The 23,363-nt window shown below is 47.2% G+C and overlaps 1 protein-coding gene across 6 annotated transcripts in view; it reads right to left on the reverse strand.

Annotated features, from left to right (window-relative positions):
- shank2 (SH3 and multiple ankyrin repeat domains 2) overlaps positions 1–23,363 on the reverse strand; it is a 624,608-nt gene that overhangs the window by 414,276 nt on the left and 186,969 nt on the right. For all 6 annotated transcript variants that reach the window (XM_033038734.1, XM_033038735.1, XM_033038733.1 and 3 more), the window contains 2 exons: positions 17,649–17,765; positions 1,581–1,658 (listed from right to left, as the gene is read on the reverse strand). In XM_033038734.1, the coding sequence (XP_032894625.1) occupies positions 1,581–1,658; positions 17,649–17,765 (195 nt within the window). The remainder of the gene's footprint in view (positions 1–1,580; positions 1,659–17,648; positions 17,766–23,363) is intronic.

Below are 23,363 nucleotides of genomic sequence, written 5' to 3' on the forward strand. Positions count from 1 at the left end.
AATTCACCATCCCATCCTTAGATCATAAGTTCTAGGAGCAGAATTAGGCCATTCGGCCCATCAAGTCTACTCCGCCATTCATTCATGGCTGATCTATCTCTCCCTCTCAACCCCATTCTTTTCCCTTCTCCCCATAACCACTGACACCCGTACTTTGGCCATCTTTGGCCTCTGGCATTGTTCCAAAGAAGCCCAGTTTAACACCATGAAACCCACCTCGATTGTGCACACTGCGGCCTTAAGGGCTCATGTGATCTGCCGTCCCAGCCATGTATCCACTCGATCTTTCTTCCTCTGTCTCTGCCTCTGTCTCATTCAGAGCAAAAAAACAGCCATGTTGCCATGCTAGGTTTGAGCTCTGTCCATTTAGAAACATAGAAACATAGAAAATAGGTGCAGGAGTAGGCCATTCAGCCCTTCGAGCCTGCACCGCCATTCAATATGATCATGGCTGATCATCCAACTCAGTATCCTGTACCTGCCTTCTCTCCATACCCCCTGATCCCTTTAGGCACAAGGGCCACATCTAACTCCCTCTTAAATATAGCCAATGAACTGGCCTCAACTACATTCTGTGGCAGAGAATTCCAGAGATTCACCACTCTCTCTGTGAAAAATGTTTTCTCATCTCGGTCCTAAAAGATTTCCCCTTTATCCTTAAACTGTGACCCCTTGTTCTGGATTTCCCCAACATCGGGAACAATCTTCCTGCATCTAGCCTGTTCAACCCCTTAAGAATGTTGTACCTGAGTTCGACCTGAGTTTTAACCCTTGATATTATGTTCAGTGTAGATATTTTGGGGTGAAAGCTTGTTCCTCTGCTGTACGGTTCGACATTCTATATTCTATTTCTGTTTCGGACAAATATGTCAGTTTCTGTGTTTTGCCTTGATCTGACATACCCACCAGCCCAATCGATGAACATTTGAACTGTGGGTCACCCTGTAAGTTGAATTTAAGTTTAACCTGGTCTACTGACTGATTCGCAATTCCCCAGCACGGAAACAGACCCTTCGGCCCACCGAGTCCGCACCGACCAGCGATCCCCGCATACAGTTAGACCAAGCCAATTTACCTACAAACCTGCACGTCTTTGGAGTGTGGGAGGAAACCGAAGATCTCGAAGAAAACCCACGCAGGACACGGGGAGAAAATTGGAGAATTCTGTGTTGGTGGGTTAGGTTAGTTTAGTTTAGAGATACAGCGCGGAAACAGGCCCTTCAGCCCACCGAGTCCATGCCGACCAACAATCCCCAGACATTAACACTGTCCTACACACACTAGGGACAATTTACAATTTTACCAATGCTAATTCACCTACAAACCTGTACGTTTTTGGACTGTGAGAGGAAACCGGAGCACCCGGTGAAAGCCAACGCAGGTCATGGGGAGAACGTATAAACTCCGTACAGACAGCGCCCGTAGTCAGGATCGAACCCGGGTCTCTGGCGCTGTGAGGCAGCAACTCTACCGCTGCGCCACCGTGCTGCCCTATCTTCTCGCCTCCCCTTTCTCTCCCCACAGCGTAACAAGGGGAAGATTCAGTATTGACCTGCTGGAAGTGTGAAAGATTTACTCACTTGAAATGGAGTCTGACTGTTGTAATTCTTCACTTCTTTGTTGGTTCCACGAAACAACAGAACCCGTGCACAGCTCTCCTAGAATAGGGCGGGGGGAAAACAGGTCATATAGAAGTTATATAGAAGAAACAAGTTACTTCTTACTTTTACCAATATGTTTAAAACATTATTTTTATGTGATCAGACATCAAGGCACAAAAGCAAGTTGCATCTTAGTTTTATTTTGCTTTAGCTAGAACATCATAGAAACATAGAAACATAGAAATTAGGTGCAGGAGTAGGCCATTCGGCCCTTCGAGCCTGCACCGCCATTCAATATGATCATGGCTGATCATCCAACTCAGTATCCCGTACCTGCCTATGATAGGCTCAGAGACTAAAGTGAAAGGGCAAGGACAGTGAGAGATTAAAGTTACAGAAGCATGCATGCCAAGTAGCCGAAGATAAGACTGAAGCTGTAATAAAAAGCTGTCTGAATTTATGAATCGGGGAACAATTGTAGAGCGACCAGGCCGTGGTGCCTCTGAATGTTCCAGGCCAGATTTATGTGCAAATAAAGGCTTTTCGGCTTCTTGAAGAATTCTCCGTGTCTGTGTCAACTTATCCAAACTTTGAGTCTCAAAAACCACGACAGTCACTGGTGAGCGATGTATGTGGAGGCCTCTGGTTTTAGCTGCCATCCTCTCTGGCTGTGTTTGTATGCGCCCCTCAGTCTCAGATCATTTTTACCGGCCTCTTCTTTGCCTCTCCCACGATCTTGTGCAGCGCATGGACATTTTATATTTTGGAGCAACAAACCTCAGGGAGCTCACTGGCTGAAGCTATGGGGCTTTCTTTATCCTTGGTGTTCGACGTTCTCAAATAACCTACAGCAGGTGAGGTGAAGTGGTGTGGGCGGTAGAGCTGCTGCTTGGGTTCAATCTGGTCATTCATCTTCCGACACGGTGGCGCAGAGGCAGAGTTGCTACTTCACAGCACCAGAGACCCGGGTTCGATCCTGACTGCGGGTGCTGTCTGTACGGAGTTTGTACGTTCTTCCTGTGAGCGAGTGGGTTTTCCTCCGGGTGCTCGGGTTTCCTCCCACATTCCAAAGAAGAGCAGGTTTTGTCTGATAATTGGCTTCTGTAAATTGCCTCTGGTGCGTGGTGGGACAACTAGTGTGAACGGGTGACCAGTGGTCGGTGTGGACTGAAGGGTCGGCCAACAATGGACCATTATGGGCTCCACCTCTCTTGGGCCATCGGTGGCGGCTGTTTGTTCAGTACCCTTTCATACCTCTAGTCTCCCCCTCCCCCGACTTTCAGTCTGAAGAAGGGTCACGACCCGAAACGTCACCTATTCTTTTTCTCCAGAGATGCTGCCTGACCCGCTGAGTTACTCCAGCATTTTGTGTCTGACTTCCAAGTGAAGACAGTTTCATGTATTTATTGCCTTACTTTCTGGGTGCTCGAGGTCATGGGTTTGTGAAATGCAGTCAAAGATATCTTGGCAAGTTCGCATCAAGGGTGGTTGGTCATAAGAGCAGAATTAAGCCATTCGGCCCATCGAGTCTGCTCCGCCATTCAATCATGGCTGATCTAATTTCCCCTCTTAACCCTGAGCTCCAGTATGTGAGTTTGTGCTGGTATTGTGTTTGTCAGTTGTGGAGTTTGCCTATCCTATCTATAGTCAGAAGATGGACACAACAAGCTGGAGTAACCCAGTGGGTCAGGCGGCATCTCTGGAGAAAAGGAACAGGCGACATTTCAATAGACAATAGACAATAGACAATAGACACTAGGTGCAGGAGTAGGCCATTCGGCCCTTCGAGCCAGCACCGCCATTCAATGTGATCATGGCTGATCATCCACAATCAGTAACCCGTTCCTGCCTTCTCCCCATATCCCCTGACTCCGCTATTTTAAGCCCTATCTAGCTCTCTCCTGAAAGCATCCAGAGAACCTGCCTCCACCGCCCTCTGAGGCAGAGAATTCCACAGACTCGCCACTCTCAGTGAGAAAAAGTGTTTCCTCGTCTCCGTTCTAAATGGCTTACTCCTTATTCTCAAACTGTGGCCCCTGGTTCTGGACTCCCCCAACATCGGGAACATGTTTCCTGTCTCTAGCGTGGGCCGAGACCCTTCTTCAGACTGATATTGAGGGGAAAGGGAGACGACAGATATAGAGGGTGATTTGGGGAGATGTAGAACGTGAATGAAAGATATGCAAAAAAGTAACGATGATAATTGGAACAGGCCGTTGTGTAGCCACATCGGTTACCTCCCGTGCTACAATTTCCTACCACATTCCAAAGGCAAGTCGGTAGAAGGTTAATTGGCCCCGGAGTGTAGGTGTGTGATAGACTCTATAGAGAGTTGGGGTCATGTGGGGAGAATAAAATGGATGCCTGCAGTTTCTATCTCCCAAATCCTCTCATGTTTTTAGTTGTGTTTAGTTTAGTTTAGTTTAGTTTAGTTTAGTTTAGTTTAGTTTAGTTTAGTTTAGTTTAGTTTAGTGTCACGTGTACCGAGGTTTTTGTTGCGTGCTTTCCAGCCAGCGGAAAGACTGTACATGATTACAATCGAGCCGTCCACAGCGTACAGATACAGGATAAAGGGAATTAGATTTAGTGCAAGATAAAGTCCAGTAAAGTCCCTTTAAAGATAGTACAAGGGTCTCCAATGAGGTAAATGGTAGCTCAGGACCGCGTTCTAGTTGGTGCTGGGATGGCTCAGTTGCCTGATAACAGCAGGGAAGAAACAGTCCGTGAATCGGGAGGTACCGTTTTCACACTTCTGTACCTCTTGCGTTGGAGAGGGGAGACGTCGGCCATAAACAAAGTCAATAGACAATAGGTACAGGAGGAGGCCATTCGGCCCTTCAAGCCAGCACCGCCATTCAATGTGATCATGGCTGATCATCCCCAATCAGTACCCCGTTCCTGCCTTCTCCCCATATCCCCTGACTCCGCTATCTTTAAGAGCCCTATCTAGCTCTCTCTTGAAAGCATTCAGTCGCTCTTTTATTGGTGCAAGCAATATAGCAACTAAAACAACTGGTTGATTTCCATTTTGTGTTGTAAATTCTTTATGTTGTTTTCTGAGGAGATGAGAGATCTTACAGAAACAAAAAAAGTATTAAGGGATTGGACAGGCCAGGAAAAATGTTCCCGATGTTGGGGGAGTCCAGAACCAGGGGTCACAGTTTAAGAATAAGGGGTAGGCCATTTAGGACTGAGATGAGGAAAAACGTTTTCATCCAGAGAGTTGTGAATCTGTGGAATTCTCTGCCACAGAAGGCAGTGGAGGCCAATTCACTGGAGATATTCAGTATATATACTCTTAGGGCTGACGGAATCAAGGGATATGGGGAGAAAGCAGGAACGGGGTACTTGGAAACATAGAAACATAGAAAAATAGGTGCAGGAGTTGGCCATTCGATCCAGCACCGCCATTCATATATGATCATGGCTGATCATCTAAAATCAGTACCCCGTTCCTGCTTTTTCCGCTTGTGCGATTCCCAATGTCAGAAAGGTTTGCATTGCAATTCCAGTGATGTAACAATGTGAAGCAACAACGTGTCTGATAAATCGTAGAAGCACAACAACTTGGCAACAGCAAAACTTCACTAATCCAGATTTACAGCGATCCATAAATATAATAAGTCGGCTAAAAGCTTCAATGCAGCAGCACACAGCGCAGTAAAATCTATATATTACACTTCAATGTTGCACACGTACAAAACGGTCTCATAGTTGACTATTGACAGAGGTTGGGCAGACTAAGGCTTTATTCCTTGGAACACAGGAGGCAAAAGAGTGATCTTATACTGGTGTATAAAATCATCAGGGAAGGAGATGAATCCACAGTCTTCACCCCAGAGAGGGGCATTCGAGAATCAGAGGACATGGGTCTGTGAGAGGGGAAAGATTTAATAGGAACCTGAGGGGCTTTTTCACTCAAGGGGTGGTGGGTTTATGGAACCGGCTGCTAGAGGAGGTAGTTGAGGCAGACACTATAACAACATTTAAAAGATATTAGAACAGGCACACGGACAGGCAAGGTTTCGAGGGATATGGGCCCAATATCCCCTTGGGACAAATGTAGATGGGGCATCTTGGTCAGCATGGGCAAATTGGGCCAAAGGGCCTGTTTTCCTGCTGTATGACTATGACTCTAATGGCTTGCTCTGGACTTGGATATGGCTCTGGTTCTGATGCGCTACCTTTAAATAAGCCACACTGAGTAAAATTAATGGGATGCATGAGGACCAGTCGATTTGTTTTCATTGATGGTAGAATAGGGATCTCAGACTGCCGTAGGTCAGCGCAATGAGTATCAGAAGGTTCCTCCATCCTGACTGCCTACCCCTCTTCTTGGATTAGTGGATGCGGACTGCCAGGGTAGGTGTTGGAGGGAGAGAGGTACACTTGCATTCTTCAAAGATGGAAGAGTGAATGGAACTTGGTGCGTGTCGATGTTTGAACAGAGCGGAACAAGGGTAGGGTGAGTTTAAGCAGACTCAATGGTGGAGCAGACTCAATGGGCCGAATGGCTTCATTCTGCTCATGCTGTCTGATGAAAAGAAGCAGAGGTACCATTTCAGGTTGAAAACTCTGCTCTTTCTACAGTGGATGGCTGATGTGGTGATTCCAGCATCTACTGATTTAATGAGGTCATAAGTTCATAAGTGATAGGAGCAGAATTAGGCCATTCGGCCCATCAATCAATCAATCACGGCTGATCTATCTCTCCATCCCAACCCCGTTCTCCTGCCTTCTCCACACAACCCCTGACACCCGTACTAATCAAGAATCGATCTATCTCTGCCTTAAAAATATCCATTGCCTTGGCCTCCACAGCCTTCTGTGGCAGTGAATTCCACAGATTCACCACCCTCTGATTAAAGAAATTCCTCCTCATCTCCTTTCTAAAGGAACATCCTTTAATTCTGAGGCTGTGACCTCTGGAACTAGGCTCTCCCACTAGTGGAAACATCCTCCCCTCAACATATCACAATCACAGAGTAATGTATTTTCAACGACGTTAGCAGCTTTCAGCAACACATTCACTGCAAAAAAAACCAAGCTCACTATTGTAGCTTAATGTTTGTTTCTCTTTTTTTAAGTACATTACATAAATATGTAAATTAACAAAAATATTCTATGCTTAAAAAAAACGGGTAAAAATTCAATTCATCATCTATGAATTAGTAGCAGGTGATATATATAAGGTGTGTGTTTCTGTGCCTACTTGGTTCTGAAGCAAGAATGATTACGTGTGAAAGAAGGTTGTGTGATTCTGAGTACTAGTATTTATGTGCATGAGTATTCGTGCATGTGTTAATGTAAGTGTGCATGAGTATTCGTGTGTGCACATTAATGCCTGTGATAGTTGTGTGACCGTTCGTACGTATTAGTGTCAATGAGTCATTGTGTTTGTAACAGTGTTCATGTATAGGCATTTGTTGGTGTGTAAGTTTGAGTTGATGTTAGTGTGTACAGTATGTGTGAGCGCACGTGAGTGTATGTGTGTGTAAGTGTGCAAGTGTGTGTGCGCGTCTTTGTGTGTGTGCAAGAGTGTGCAAGTGTGTGTGCGCATCCTTGTGTGTGTGCAAGAGTGTGCAAGTGTGTGCGCGCGTCTTTGTGTGTGTGTGCGAGAGTGTACAAGTGTGTGCGCGCGTCTTTGTGTGTGTGTGCGAGAGTGTGCGAGTGTGTGTGTTTATTATCAGAATTTTGTACAAAAGATATGGAAGCCACAAAGATTACAGTTTGTGTAAGAAGGAACTGCAGAGGCTGGCTTACACCGAAGATAGACACAAAAGGCTGGAATAACTCAGCGGGACAGGCAGCATCTCTGGAGAGAAGGAATGGGTGACGTTTCGGGTCGAGGCCCAATATCAGGCTGAGCTTCAGGGATGAGGGAGTTACAGAGATAGGGTTGCCAACTTTCTCACTCCCAAATAAGGGACAAAAGGTCAAAATACGGGACAGATTCCCGATGGCAATTCGTTGACCGACTCGGCCGTGGCTGGGTGAATGATGAGTGCTGGTCTGCACACAAAGCCCAGCCGGCGGGCCAGCTGAGGAGGTTTGGCCCAGGTGGTGGTGTCGGCGGTAAGCGAAGGTCCAAAGGTCGGACAGCTGGCCGGGCTGCCGACCGACGGGGCCACGGGCGAGGTGCTGCTGCTGCTGCACTCCATGGGCTGCACTACGTCGGGCCGGGCGCGGCGCTCTGACCCGACAGTCCCCTTGACCCGAGTAGTAGCAGTCAAATACGGGACAAGTGCGGTCCCATACGGGACAAACCAATTTAGCCCAATAGACGGGATGTCCTGGCTAATACGGGACAGTTGGCAACCCTATACGGAGATAAAGAAGTGTAAGACAGGAAAATGTAGAATAAATCATTGTAAGCTAGGAGAAGGTGACAACAAAGTAAACAGAGATAACATGTAATCGGGGGCAGTCAGACTGGTCAGGGATGGGGAGAGAGGGAAAGCAAGGGTTACTTGAAGTTAGAGCAGTCAATATTCGTACTGCTGCCAGTTCCAAGTTGTGTTGTGTTAAATTCATTCATAAGCTCTAACTGAACCATATAATACTCATCGCAAATGCTAGGCTCACCACCATGCACTGGCGTGTGGCTTTGACAGGCGGAATGTCTGTTTAGGCTGCAACAGAGGCAAAGGATGCTTGGCGTTTGACTGCCTTGCTCCGTACCTTATAGTTTTCCACTTGCAACAAAATTTACCGAGGAGAGTGGGGGACCACTAAAATTAGCAGGCACCCCGAAGATTATAAACACAAACACACACCGCGTGTGACAACTTTAACTGCGACAAGGCACAGCTTTTTTTTTTGTTCATTTGGATTGGGTATTTAACCACAGCAAAAGCACTAAAGAATAGGAAAAGAATATGTGAATCGGCAGGTTCACTGCCTAATTAAATCCTGCCACCCACAGATAGACTGAAATAGTTCTTCTGCCCACACAAAGCTGATGAAACATGGAGCGAGCGAGCAAACAGAGTGCATCCAGTGTACAGATTGAACGTTTCACCGTTACACTTGTACCTGGCAGAACATTCCTCTGTGCAGTCTCTGAAATGGACGTTCACACCACTTGGCACCTTCTCAAACCAACCCAGTGGAACAGGCAGCATCTTGGTTCTTGGTTTCCTGGTTTCTTGGTCCTCCAAAATATTCCAAATGGAATTTAAACTGGAGGTGGTACCTCATGGTGGTACCCCATCTCCCCCCTCCCCACACCTCTCTCCCCTTCCCCTCTCTCCTCCCCTCCCCCACCCCTCTCACCTCCCCCTCTCCATCTCCCTCTCCTCACCCCTCTCCCTCTCCTCCCCCTCCCCCTCCCACCCCCATCCCTCTCTCCCCCACCCCCTTCCCTCTCTCCCTCCGCCCCCTTCCCCCACCCCTCTGTCCCTCTTCCACCACTCCCCCTACCCCTCCCTCCCTACCCACTCTTCCACTTCTCTCCCCCCCTCCCCCTCCCACTCTCCCTCCCCACTCTCTCCCCTCTCCCCCTCCCTCCACACCCTTCCCCCTCCCTCCCCTACCCCATCACCCTCCCCTACCCCATCTCCCTCCCCTGGAGAAAAGGAATCAGCGACGTTTTGGGGTCGAGACCCTTCCTCGGACTGCGAGTCAGGGGGGAGGGAAACTGGAGGTATGAAAAGGTTCAGAACAAATAAATCATAGTCGGCGCCGATGACCAGGGAAAGGTGGAGCCCACAAAGGTCCGTTGTTGGCTGTGGAAGAGGTGATAACGAAGGGTGCGAACAGTGGAACTGGCAGGACGACTAGGGTGGGGAAGGGGCAGAGTGACGGAATAAGGGGGTGCTTAAAATGAGAGAGATCAAGAATCATACAGCTGGGTCGTAAGCTGCCCAAGCGGAATATGAGGTGCTGCTCCTCCAATTTGCGTGTGGCCTCACTCCGGCAGTGGAGGAGGCCCAGGACAGAAAGGTCTGTGTGGGAATGGGGAGGGGAATTAAAATGTTTGGCGTAGGCCAAAGCGGACTGAGCGTAAGTGTTCAGTTAAATGATCGCCCAGTCTGCACTTGGTACATTGTCACCATTGGGAGGTTTCATTTGCAACTCTTAGAGATTCTGGGTCAGATAATATACAATTACATTTTGAATTCCAACATTTCCTATTGACATCATAGAGACATGCAGCATGGAATGAGGCCAATCGGCCCAACTCTTTCATGCTGACCAAACTGCTCCAACTAAGCTAATCCTATTTCCCCGTGTTTGTCTGATACTACTAAACCTTTCCTATCCATGTACCCGCCCAAGTGTCTTTTAGACTTGGGAGATACAGTGCGGAAACAGGCCCTTTGGCCCACTGAGTCCATACTGACCAGTGATCATCCTGTACGCTAGCACTACCTGATATATTAGGGACAATTTACAGAAGCCAATTAACCTGCAAACTTGTACGTCCCTGGAGTGTGGGAGGAAGCCAGAGCACCAGGAGAAAACCCACGGGGTCACAGGGAAAATGTAAAAACTCCTCACAGACAGCACCCGTGGTCAGGATTGAACCAGATTGAAACAGAAAAAAAGACCAACTACAGAGTGGGACAAAGAGAGACAGACAGAGAGAGAGACAGAGACAGAGACAGAGAGAGAGACAGACAGAGAGAGAGACAGAGACAGAGACAGAGAGAGAGAGAGAGACAGAGAGAGGATAAAAGAGAGAGAGAGAGAGAGAGAGAGAGCGAGAGAGAGAGAGAGACAGAGAGAGAGAGAGAAAGCGAGACAGACACAGAGAGAGGAACAACAGAGAAGAGATCGAATGAGAGATGGAGAAAGAGAGAGAAGGGAGGAGACGGGGAGAGAGAGGGATAGAGAGGGCGAGAGATAGAAGATCCGCTCTCTCGCTCTCTCCTCTCCTCTCTCTCTCGCTCGTCTCTCTCTGCTCTCTCTCCCCCTCTCTCTCTCTGTTCTCTCATTTCCTCTCTTTCTCTCTCTCTCTCTCTCTCTCTCTCTCCTCTCTCTCTCTTCTCTTTCTCTCTCTCTTCCTCTTTCTCTTTCTACTCCTCTTCTCTCTCTTTCTCTTTCTCTTCTCTCGAGCTGAGGGCTCGTGCCGAGAAAGGTCGGGCTTTCTCGAAAGAAAGGTCTCTGCTTTCTGCTTCTCTCTGTCCTCGCTCTCTGCTCTATCTCTATATCTCGCTCGCTCTCTCTCTCTCTCTCTCTCTCTCTCTCTCTCTCTCTCTCTCTCTCCTTCTCTCTCTCTCTCTCTCTCTCTCTCTCTCTCTCTCTCTCTCTCTCTCTCTCTCTCTCTCCTCTCCCTCTCTCCTCTCTCTCTCTCCTCCTCTCTCCTCTCTCTCTCTCTCTTCTCTCTCTCGATATCGATCGTTGGGGGTTAAAAAAGAGAGAATCTCTGTGAATGGAGAGACTCAGTGCATGAATCATACACAGAATCACGGCAGTGAATCTAAATGTTCAATGAAGACAGATGGCAGAAGGTAATCTTCACTGGCCTGGTACCTAACCTTGAGGATGTCCAAGGCAATTAGAGAGCCGTCACCAATTATAGGGCTGGGAAGGTATAACACCAAACTACATCCACACAAAAGTGGTTTTGCGGTAAAACATGTAAAATGGGAACATATTTCATACATGAATTCAAAGAAGAGATTGAAGAAGGAATCAATAATTATTGTGGATATGGTGGGATTATAATCTTTGACCAGATGCAATGGTATAAATAATGTTGTCAGTTCGCCCAGTCTAGCTTCAGTGATGTGTTTAAGAAGGAACTGCAGTAGTGCTGGAGAAACTCAGCGGGTGCAGCAGCATCTATGGAGCGATGGAAATAGGCAACGTTTCGGGTTGAAACCCTTCTTCAGTGACGATTGTGGCAAAGTAACTTATTTAAGGATTTATGTGAGGGACCATGTAGGACTTTAACCTGCTCCCACAGACTTCTGTCCATAGACTTTTTTTAAATTCCTTTACACAAATTGCAAGGTATGGAGAAGGTGCAGGAAACTGACACAGATGTGGGCCGTGGCAATCATTCAAAGCACTTCATGATGATCCATGTTTAGTTTAGCTTAGACATGCAGTGTGGAAAAGGGCGCTTCCGCTCACTGACTCCAAGCCAGCCATCGATCACCCGTTCACTAGATCTACCTTGTCCCACGTTTGCGTCCTACACACTAGGGGCAATTTACAGAAGCCAATTGACCTACAAACCCGCATGTCGTTAGGATGTGGGAGGAAACTGAAGCACCTACAGAAAACCCACATGGTCACAGGGAGGGCCTGCAAACTCCGCACAGACAGCAGATGAGGTCCGGATCGAACCGGTGTCTCTGGCGCATTGAGGCAGCAGCTCAACCAGTGCCCCACTGTGCCGCACCATGGTAGAACTACCAAATGGTAATCTTTGGTACCAATGTTTCAGCAACTAGCTCGTCAGGTTCACCATTCTTTCCTCACTCATCTTGGTTCTGGACCCCGTGCCCCCTTTCAGTTTAGTTGAGAGATACAGCCCAGAAACAGGCCCTTCGGCCCACCGAGTCCGCACCGACCAACGATCCCTGCACATTAACATTATTCTACACACACTAGGGACAATTTACACATATACCAGGCCAATTAACCTACAAACCTGTACGTCTTTGGAGTGCGGGAGGAAAACGAAGATCTCGTAGAAAACCCTTGAGGTCACGGGAAGAACGTACAAACTCCGTACAGACAGCACCCGTAGTTGGGATCGAACCCAAGTCTCCGGCGCTGTAAGGCAGCAAATCTACTGCTGCGCCACCGTGCCGCCCTCGTCCCTCGAGTTTCCAACTTTCTTCGATGCCAGGCCACAGTTCCCGTCTTTGCTCCCTCTATAGGGTGGCCTAGAGAAGCAATGGTAGAGTCGTTGCCCTACGGCACCAAAGTCCTGGGTTCGATCCTGACCAGGGGAGCTGTCTGTACGGAGGTCGTACGCTCTCCCCGTGACTGCGTGGGCTTATTCCCTCACTCCAAAGACGTACAGGTTTGTAGGTTCATAAGTTTGTAAGTTCTACTGTCGGAGTTGCATTAGACCATTCGGCCCATCAAATCTACTCCGCCATTCAATCATGGCTGATCTATTTATCCCTCTCAAACCCATTCTCCTGCCTTCTTCCCATAACCTTTGACACCCTTACCAACCAATTGGCCAAAAGAAGGGTCTCGACCCGAAAAGTTACCTATTTCCTCCGCTCCATAGATGCTGCCTCACCCGCTGAGTTTCTCCAGCATTTTTGTCTACAATCAATTGGCCAAGGTTAATTGGCTTCTGCAAAATTGTAAATTGTCCCTAATGCATAGGATAGTGCTAATGAAAGGGGTGATCGCTGGCCGGCCTGGATTTGGTGGGCCGAAGGGCCTGTTTCCATGCAGTTTCCGTCCAGTTCCCACACTCCCTTTCAAATGACAAAAACCCTGATAGCTAAACTCCCATTCAGCTGCCCAGGGTCAGGTTTCCTGTACTCCTGCTACAACTATGTAGTTAATTGGAAAATGTATTATAATTTTCATGCAACATCTACATAAATGTGTCGGCGCATTAAAATAATATTCAATAATATTCTAAAAATTGTTAATTGGGAACCACCCCATGCCCCGATTTTGCTGGATGATGGCGTTTTACTGTAAATATTTTATTCTGAGACAGATGCCGTTCGCACAAATGCTTTTTTTGGCTTTCTGTGCTCTCACTCAGTTCTTTAAATAGTCGAAGCACTTTACCCTAATGGGAACTGACTGAAACTGTCCTAGATCTGTTCATATTTGTTGTGTGACATGGAAAGGCAACACATTCTATGGTGGAGTAAATAAGATCGCCAGGTCTCCCTTCCTGCATCTCCCCAATGACAGACACAGTAAACATTGTCGACACTAAATAACTAGCGGCACGGTAGATTTGCTGCCCCACGGCGCCAGAGACCCCGGTTCGACTCCGACTGCAGGTGCTGTCTGTGTGGAGCTCGCGTGTTCTCCCCACGGCCTGTGTGGGTTTTCTCAGGGAGCTCCAGCTTCCTCCCACACTCCGACGACGTGCAGGTATTGTCGGTTAATTGGCTTCAGTAAAATTGTAAATTGTCCCATGAGCCAATTTAGAAGATTGAGGGGGGAATCTTATAGAAACTTACAAAATTCTTAAGGGGTTGGACAGGCTAGATGCAGGAAGATTGTTTCCCGATGTGGGGGAAGTCCAGAACAAGGGGTCACAGTTTAAGGATAAGGGGGAAATCTTTTAGGACCGAGATGAGAAAAAAAAAATTCACACAGAGAGGGTGAATCTGTGGAATACTCTGCCACAGAAGGTAGTTGAGGCCAGTTCATTGGCTGCATTTAAAAGGGAGTTAGATGTGGCCCTTGTGGCTAAAGGGATCGGGGGTATGGAGAGAAGGCAGGTACGGGATACTGAGTTGGATGATCAGCCATGATTATATTGAATGGCGGTGCAGGCTCGAATGGCCGAATGGCCTACTCCTGCACCTATTGTCTATGTTTCTATGTTTCTATGTCCCTAGTGTGCTGGATAGTGTGTGTGTGCACAGGGTGATCGCTGGTTAGCACGGACTCGATGGGCCGAAGGGCACGGTTCTGCACTTTATCTCTTTTAGTCTAAAATCTGAATGTGTCATCCAAAGGCAAAAGTTGACACTGGTCACTAATTTTGCACAGAACCAACTATCTGCAGGTAATACAATGCCCTTGGTCTCCACTGATGCTGGTGAGTAATGAAGAACTTGGAACTCAGAGTTCCACCTGCCTTTATTCCCCCGAGGTAGCCAAGTAGACGTACAGGAGGGAAACAGGCCCTTCGGCCCAACTTGCCCCATCCATACTAGTCCAACCTGCCCACGTTTGGTCCACATCCCTTTAGGCCTTTCCTGTCCAAATGTCTTTTAAATGATGTGTTAGTACATGCCTGCATCAACTACCTCCTCTGGCAGGTAGACAAAAGTGCTGGAGAAACTCAGCGGGTGCAGCAGCATCTATGGAGCGAAGGAAATAGGCAACGTTTCGGGACGAAACGTTGCCCATTTCCTTCGCTCCATAGATGCTGCTGCACCCGCTGAGCTTCTCCAGCACTTTTGTCTACCTTCGATTTTCCAGCATCTGCAGTTCCTTCTTAAACACCTCCTCTGGCAGCTCGTTCCACAGATAGACACAAACTGCTTGGGGTAACTCACCGGGACTCCCAACGAAAGCGTTGCCCCTCAGACTCCTGTTAAACCTTTGCCCTCTCACCTTAAAAATATACCAACCAAACACTGTCCGCCAACGATGTTGGTATCATACTTATCACATGTGAGAAATTAGTTTGCGTTTGCTGGCTCATGATAACGGCCAACGATACGGCTTCTGAAATTCACCATTGACTTCAATGATCCATTAGCTGAAGGGTAATGAAGCAGCAAAGACATGTGTGGTGCCAGTGAGTGAGAATACACGTCTAACCCTCCCCCTCCCCAGAGGATCATTGGGACACCGCCACCAGCCCTGGAGGGCATCTACCACACACGGTGCCTCAGGAAGGCCGTCAGCATCCATAAAGACTCCTCACGCCCTTGTAACGGACTGTTCGAACTACTTCCCTCCGGCAGACGTTACAAGGCCTTCTACGCCCGAACCTCCAGACTCAGGAACAGCTTCATTCCCAGAGCTATAGCGGCTCTGAACCGGCCCTGCTGAATGCCCCCCACCCCCCATGGACTCTCCCTCGGATGGTCACGTCACACAGACACATCTGCACTTTAGTCTGTTTGAACTGTTTTGACTATCTGAAGAAGGGTTTCGGCCCGAAACGTTGCCTATTTCCTTCGCTCCATAGATGCTGCTGCACCCGCTGAGTTTCCCCAGCAATTTTGTGTACCTTTGACTATTTTACTGTTCATTCTACAAACCATGTTTCTCGGGGTATCTACATCTACATTTTATTAGTTATTTAAGTTATGACATCGGATGGAAGCTGCAAACCAAATCTCGTTGCGTTATGTGCAATGACAATAAAAGATATTATTATTATTATTATTATTAAATTATTATCATTTGGATGGGACTTCATACAAAGGCAATGTACTTTGATGAAACAAGAATATCTGCTGAAGGGAAGATGATGAGCCAAAGGGGATCATCTCAAGGCATCAAAGAAAGTTGGATCAAAACGGCACTCGTCATCAGAGCAGCGGAAAACAAAATCTTCAACTGAGTTTGCACAATTAGAATTGTGAGTTGCATGTCCCCAGTGGGATTACACCCAGCAGCTCATGGTACAGAGACTCAGCTTAAAAACTACAGCTCGTTCTTTCAACTGGCCCTTAACACACACGCCCCTCAATGTTATTGAAGCAGAAACTTCAACCCTTGTAAAGAAAAATTCCTAATGCTCAACAGAAATCCATTAATATCACCGGTGGTAAATAGCAAAGTATTAACATATAACAGGTTATAATATGCATTTACATTACGATTTACAATTCTGTCTTTCCTAATAGTTTAGTTTAGTTTCGTTTAGTTTAGCATAGGTTAGTTTAGTTTATTTGGTTAATTTAGTTAATTTTAATTTAGAGATACTGCGTGGAAGCAGGCCATTCGGCCCACCGAGTCCATGCCAGCCATCGATCACCCGTGTTATCCCACTTTCGCATCCTACACACAAGAAGCAATTTAAAAAAGCAAATTAACCCACAAACCTGCACGTCTTTAGGACATGGGAGGAAACCGGAGTAACCCGGAGGAAACCCACACGATCACAGGGAGAATATGCAAACTCCACACAGACAGCGTCCGTAGGCAGGATCAAGCCAGGACCTCGGGTGCTGCGTGGCAGCAGCTATACTGTTGCGCTACTGTGCCGTGCTACATCACAGTGGCGCAAGGTTAGAGTTGCTGACTTACAGTGCTGCCCTACGGAGTTTGTACGTTCTCCCTGTGACCGCGTAGATTTTCTCCGGGTGCTGCGGTCTCCTCCTCCCAAACACATGCAGGTTTGTAGGTTAATTGGCTTCGGTAAATGTTGTACGTTGCCCTCAGTGTGTAGGATAGTGCTCATGTACAGGGATCGCTGGTCAGCGCAGACTCGGTGCCAAAGGGCCTGTTTCCACGCTGCACGACTTTAGTCTAAGATATGTGAGCCGCAACGTTCAAAACGATCACCATTTCATCACCAGTTTTACAATTTTACAATTGTGTGGCGCAACAGTAGAGTTGAAGCGCTTGCAGCGCCGGAGACCCAGGTTCGATCCCGACTACGGGTGCTGTCTGTGCAGAGTTTGTACCTTGACCTGCGTGGGTTTTCTCCAAGATCTTCCGTTTCCTCCCACACTCCAGAGAGACGTACAGGTTTGTAGGTTAATTGTCTTGGTAAATGTTAAGAAAAATCCCTAGTGCGTGTAGGAAAGTGTAAAGGGCCTGTCCCACTTACGCAACCTTTACAGGCGACTGCCGGCACATTTCATAGGTCGCCAAAATTTTCAACGTGTTGAAAATTCAGCGGCGCCCAGAAAGACGCTACGACTCTTTGGAGACCTCTCACGACCATAGGCTGTATTGGTGGTGAGAGGTCTCCTTATGGTGGTGAGAGGTCTCCAATGGTGGTGAGAGGTCTTCTATGGTGGTGAGAGGTCTCCTATGGTCGTGGGAGGTCTCCTATGGTGGTGAGAGGTCTCCTATGGTGGTGGGAGGTCTCCTATGGTGGTGAGAGGTCTCCTATGGTGGTGAGAGGTCTCCTATGGTCGTGGGAGGTCTCCTATGGTGGTGAGAGGTCTCCTATGGTGGTGGGAGGTCTCCAAAGATTCGTAGCGTCTTTCTGGTTCGGTTGAATTTTCTAAATGTGAACATTTCACCGACCTATGACGGGTGCTGGCAGTCGCCTGTAAAGGTCGCGTAAGTGGGACAGGCCCTTTAGTGTGCGGAGATCGCTGGTCGGCGCGGACTCGGTGGGCCGAAGGGTCTGTTTCCACACTGTATCCTGAAAATCTTAAGTCACGTAAGACATGTGAACCGCAATGTTCAAGGAGTTTGTCGGAGGTTAGCATGTAAACGTAACCGGCTGTTTCTCACCTGGTTGTAAAGAGCGCAGACGTGGAGTGCGGTGTTGCCCGAGGCGTTCTGTGCCTCCATATCAGCCCCGTAGAAGAGAAGATGTTCCACGTGCTGAACATGACCGTAACGACATGCCTGATAAAATGAAGCACCAACATCGTGTCAACATTCAACATTCCAACAACACAGTTGAACTATCTAAATAAGACCGGCACAAAGTGCTGGAGTAACTCAGCGGCTCAGGCAGCATCTCTGGAGAAAAAGGAATAGGTGACGTTTTGAGTCGGTACGCTTCTTCAGACGGAAAGGAGAGGGGAGGGAACTGGAGGTAAGGAAAGGCCAGAACCCGCACGTAGTTGAACCAACTCATCGTTCCATCCATCCTATTAACAGTAACACCATTTCCAATCCAGTGTTGTAGAGAAACAGAGTATAATTCACCAGGATCCACTGAGATCCATTCAAAGCAGCAATTACACCAATAAAAATACTAATACATTGGGGGCAATCAGGACAATAGACAATAAACAACAGGTGCAGGAGTAGGCCATTCGGCCCTTCGAGCCAGCACCGCCATTCAATGTGATCATGGCTGATCATCCCCAATCAGTATCCCGTTCCTGCCTTCTCCCCATATCCCCTGACCGCTATTTTTATGAGCCCTATCTAGCTCTCTCTTGAAAGCATCCAGAGAACCGGCCTCCACCGCCCTCTGAGGCAGAGAATTCCACAGACTCACCACTCTCTGTGAGAAAAAGGGGAGTTTCTTTCCGGTTGTTATTTCTTCCCAGTTACACAATCCTCTCATCAGCTAGGGTGCAGTCCCTGACCTTCCATCTACCTCAATGGAGACCTTTGATCTATCTTTAATTGGACTTTATCAGACTTCAATGACGTGCACTAAATGTTGAATCATTCAAGGTAGACACAAAATGCTGGAGTAACTCAGCGGGGCAGGCAGCATCTCTGGAGAGAAGGAATGGGTGATGTTTCGGGTCGAGACCCTTCTTCAGACAGATTTATCTGTGTACTATGGGCAGCTTGATTGTATTCAGGCATAGTCTTTTCATTGACTGGAACCAAAAGCCTCACCCTGTCTCTCGGTACACATAACTAATAAACTAAACTGTCGCATATGCCGGACTAGCTTCTTGTTTGCACCCAATCAACAGCTAACAATGCCCTGATTCCTTTATCACTGTTACCTTTCGTCATATCCTTCATTCATTGTTAGAAACATAGAAATATAGAAAATAGGTGCAGGAGGAGGCATTTTGTCCCTTCGAGCCAGCACCACCATTCATTGCGATCATGGCTGATCGTCCCCAATCAATAACCTGTGCCTGCCTTCTCCCCATATCCCTTGATTCCACTAGCCCCTAGAGCTCTATCTAACTGAATCTAAATTGCTCTTAATCGAAACTATCTAAATTGTTCTTTATCTCTCGTCTATACCTCTCATTTCCTTTATCCTTAACCAGTCCGAAGAAGGGTCTCGACCCGAAACGTCATCCATTCCTTCTCTCCAGAGTTACTGCCTGTCCCGCTGAGTTACTCCAGCTTTTTGTGTCTCTCTTCGGTTTAAACCAGCATCTGCAGCCCCTTCCTACACGATAAACTAAACTAAACTGGTTGTGACAATTAGCTTGAAGAAGGATCCCGACCTAAAACATCACTTATCCATTCCCTCCCAAGACGTTGCCTGACCTGCTAAGTCACACCACCATTTTGTGTCCATCTTAGGTATAAACCAGCATCAGCAGTTCCTTTTTATTTCATATCACCTCTTTCACACACACCTGCCTTGATGTGCTGCCATGAACTCTGCCTTATTCGGTTATCCCATTATTGTACTTCAATATATATTTGTGCACTACTCGGATCTGCAGTACACTCTTTGCACAATTCATCCGTCATTTTACTTCTTATTGTAGTCATCATTAATAATAATAATAATAATAAATTTTATTTATGGGCGCCTTTCAAGAGTCTCAAGGACACCTTACAAAAATTGAGCATGTAGAGGAAAAACATGTAAGGGGAATGAAATAAATAGTAGAGACATGGTCTCCATTACTGTATGTACACTGTTTACTCTGCGATTCGTGTGAACTGGGAATGTTGTTACACCCTGCTGCATATAACTATAAACGCATCTGAATCTGAGTCACTGTCACATCCTCAACTACTTCAGTAGATTAGTCAAACACAATTTCCCTTTCGTAACCCCATGCCGACTCTGCTTAATCCGACTATTCTTTTCAACGTGTTTTGTTTCAACACTTGTCACTATAGAGTCTAACCTCTTCACTACCAATGAAGTCAGCAGATTGTAGATTCTCTGTTTTCTCTCTCCTTCGTTCCTTACCCAGTGGAGAAAGATTTGCCACTATGTACCATGTACTATGTCTCTCGTTATATTCCCTGACTCTCAGTCTGAAGGGTCTCAACCCTAGGGGCAGTACAGTGGCGCAGCGGTAGAGTTCCTGCTTTACAGCGCTTACAGCACCAAAGACCTGGGTTCAAACCCAACTACGGGAGCTGACTGTAAGGAGTTTGTACGTTCTCCCCGTGACCGCGTGGGTCTTCTCCGAGATCGTCGGTTTCCTCCCACACTCCAAAGATGGGACAGGTTTGTAGGTTAATTGGCTTGGTATTAAATTTAAATTGTCCCTAGTGTGTGTAGGATAGTGTTTGTGTGCGGGGATCACTAGTCGGTGCCGACTCGGTGGGCCGAAGAGCCCGTTTCTGCGCTGTAACTCTAACCTTAACTAAACTAAACCCGAAATGTTACCAATCCCTTTTTTTCCAGAGATGTTGCCTGACCTGCTGAGTTACTCCAGTATTTTATGTCTATCTTTACTAAGATGGCTAACCTCTAATCCACAGGAACAATTCACACAGTTACTAAAACTCTGGAAGATAATACCCAGAGAATCCACAGGCATTCAAAAATCATGAAGGCTTTTGAGTAAATAAGGACAAACTGTGTCAAGAGGACCCACGTGTACAGGAATTGGCAAAGAGGCCAGGGGTGCGAGACAGAGAATGCTATATCTTAGCTGTGATCAGAAGCATACTGGATGAAGGGGTGAATGCAATAGATGCTCTTGGGAATGGTAAATAGGATTGCTGTTACAGCTTGAATAAGGGGAGAAAACCAGAGGGTTTGGCTGAAATAGCAGCACTGCAGAGGTGATGGGCTGTCCCACTTGGCTGTCCCACTTGGCAATTTTCTTCGGCGACTGCTGGCGTCGTATCAGGGTCAGCAAAAGATTTTGAACATTTCAAAATCCAGCGGCGACAAAAAAAAATGTTGCGACACTTGAGAAAAATCACCGCCCGTCAATACGTGGTCACGCCGCTAATTTATCGTGACCTGATAGGTCAGTCAACGATGTCGGCAGTCGCCGAAAAAAATCACTAAGTGGGGCAGGCCCTTTAAGCTCTATTACAGTGAACCAAAGAGCCTCCGTGACTGCCGTGAACTTCTCTGATTCTGCGATTTTCCACCATTGAGTTGACTGAGCACACACCGAAGGGGATGTTAGCAAGATATTCCAACATAGTTGATGAAACCAGTTTCCTCCCACACTCCAAAGACATACAGGTTTGTCGGTTAATTAGGTTCGGCAAAATTGTAAATTGTCCCTAGTGCGTAAGGTAGTGCTAGTGTACAAGGGTGATCACTGGTTGGCGTGGACTGATTGAATGGTGGAGCAGACTCGATGGGCCAAATGGCCTTTTTCTGCTCCTACAGTATGTGGCGGCACGGTGGCGCAGCGGTAGAGCTACTGACCTCACAGCTGCAGAGACCCGGGTTCGAACCTGACTATGGGTGCTGTCTGTACGTAGTTTGTACGTTCTCCCCGTGATCTGCGTGGGGTTTTTTTCCCCGAGATCTCCGGTTCCCTCCCACACACCAAAGACGTACAGGTTTGTAGGTTAATTGGCTTGGTATAAATGTAAAATTGTCCCTAGTGTGTAGGGTCGTGTTAATGTGTGGGGATCGCTGGTCGGCGTGGACTCGATGGGCCGAAGGGCCTGTTTCTGCACTGTATCTCGAAACTAAACGTCTAATGGTCTTTCGGAGACATGCTAAAATGCATGTGTTGACAAATAACGAAGCAGCATTGGCAATGTGCGAATGTGATTTAGAGTTTAATTAAAATGTTGAGTGTAAGGATCTGCCATATCTGCACTTCCCTGGAGATGACATTTCCATGAAATCATAATTGTAAAGAGTAAAGCTGAGGTGTTAGAAATCAGGACAGCTGGAACGAGGGTGTAAGTGTAAACGAGGGATTGCTGACTCCATTTCTCTTTTTCAGATATTTTATTTCACCAAAACAGTGAATAACCATTTCTATTTCTCATCTGAGGAATCGACGACTTTGTGTACAGTATTAAAGTGGTAAAGTAGATATAAACACAGTGCCATAACCCCAATGGTGTTTTGCAGGGATTTCCCTGACCTCCGAGTACCTTTGACCTCTGAGTACCTTTGACCTCTGAGTACCTGTGACCTCTGTCCATTTGACCTCTGAGTTCCTTTAACCTCTGAGTACCTTTGACCTCTGAGTACCTTTGACCTCTGAGTACCTTTGACCTCTGAGTACCTTTGACCTCTGAGTACCTGTGACCTCTGAGTACCTTTGTACCTCTGAATCAAATGCATTATTTTCGTTAAGACACAAAATGCTGGGGTAATTCAGCTCGTCAGACAGCACCTGTGGAGAAAAGGAATGGGGGGCGTTTCAGGTCTGGACACTTCACCTATTCCTTTTCTCCAGAGATGTTGCCTGACCTGCTGAGTTTAGTTTAGTTTAGTGAACAGCGCGGAGACAGCTTCGGCGCCACTGAGTCCGCACCGCCCAGCGATCCCCGCGCGTGAACACTGTCCTACACACACTGGGGACAATTTGCATTCATACCAAGCCGATTAACCTACGAACCTGTACGTCCTTTTTGGAGAGCGGGAAGAAACCAAAGATCTCGGAGAAAACCCACGCAGGTCGCAGAGAGAATGTACAAACTCCGTACAGACAGCACCCATAGTCGGGATCGAACCCGGGTCTCTGGCGCTGTAAGGCAGCAATTCTACCGCTGCACAGCCCAGCATTTTGTGTCTATCTTCGATTTAAACCATTATCTGCAGTTCCTTCCCACACCATTATTTTAATGATTCATTTTTCAGACTCTGGGCATCGCTCTACATCCCTAATTGCCCTCGAGAAGGTGGTGGTCAAATAGCTTCTTAAACTTGTAAGGCACACCATACACTTCTATATTTCAGGCTGGCTCTGGAAAGCAGCCAACATAATCAAAGACTTGTCTCAGCTCAGCCATTCCCTTTTCTCCCTGCTCCCATCAGAAGCTTGGAAGCGCGCAGAACCGGACTGTGGACACAGCTTCTTCCTCCCTGTTATCAGGCTTTCGAACAGTCCTTCTGTAAGCTCGGGTACTGTCCGATTCACCTGTACCCCATTGTGGACATTGGGCGTTGTCTCTGGCAATGATGTGCTACGATGATCAGAACTGTATTCTGCACTTTGCATGTTGCCCTTTGCACCACATTGAGTTTGAGTTTAGTTTATTGTCACGTGTACCGAGGTACAGTGAAAAGCTTTTGTTGCGCGCTAACCAGTCAGTGTAAAGACAATACATGATTACAATCGAGCCGTCCACTGCGTACAGATACACGATAAAGGGAACAGCGCGATTAGTGCAAGA

Source organism: Amblyraja radiata, chromosome 20, assembly GCF_010909765.2.
Source record: "Amblyraja radiata isolate CabotCenter1 chromosome 20, sAmbRad1.1.pri, whole genome shotgun sequence".
NCBI lineage: Eukaryota > Metazoa > Chordata > Chondrichthyes > Rajiformes > Rajidae > Amblyraja > Amblyraja radiata.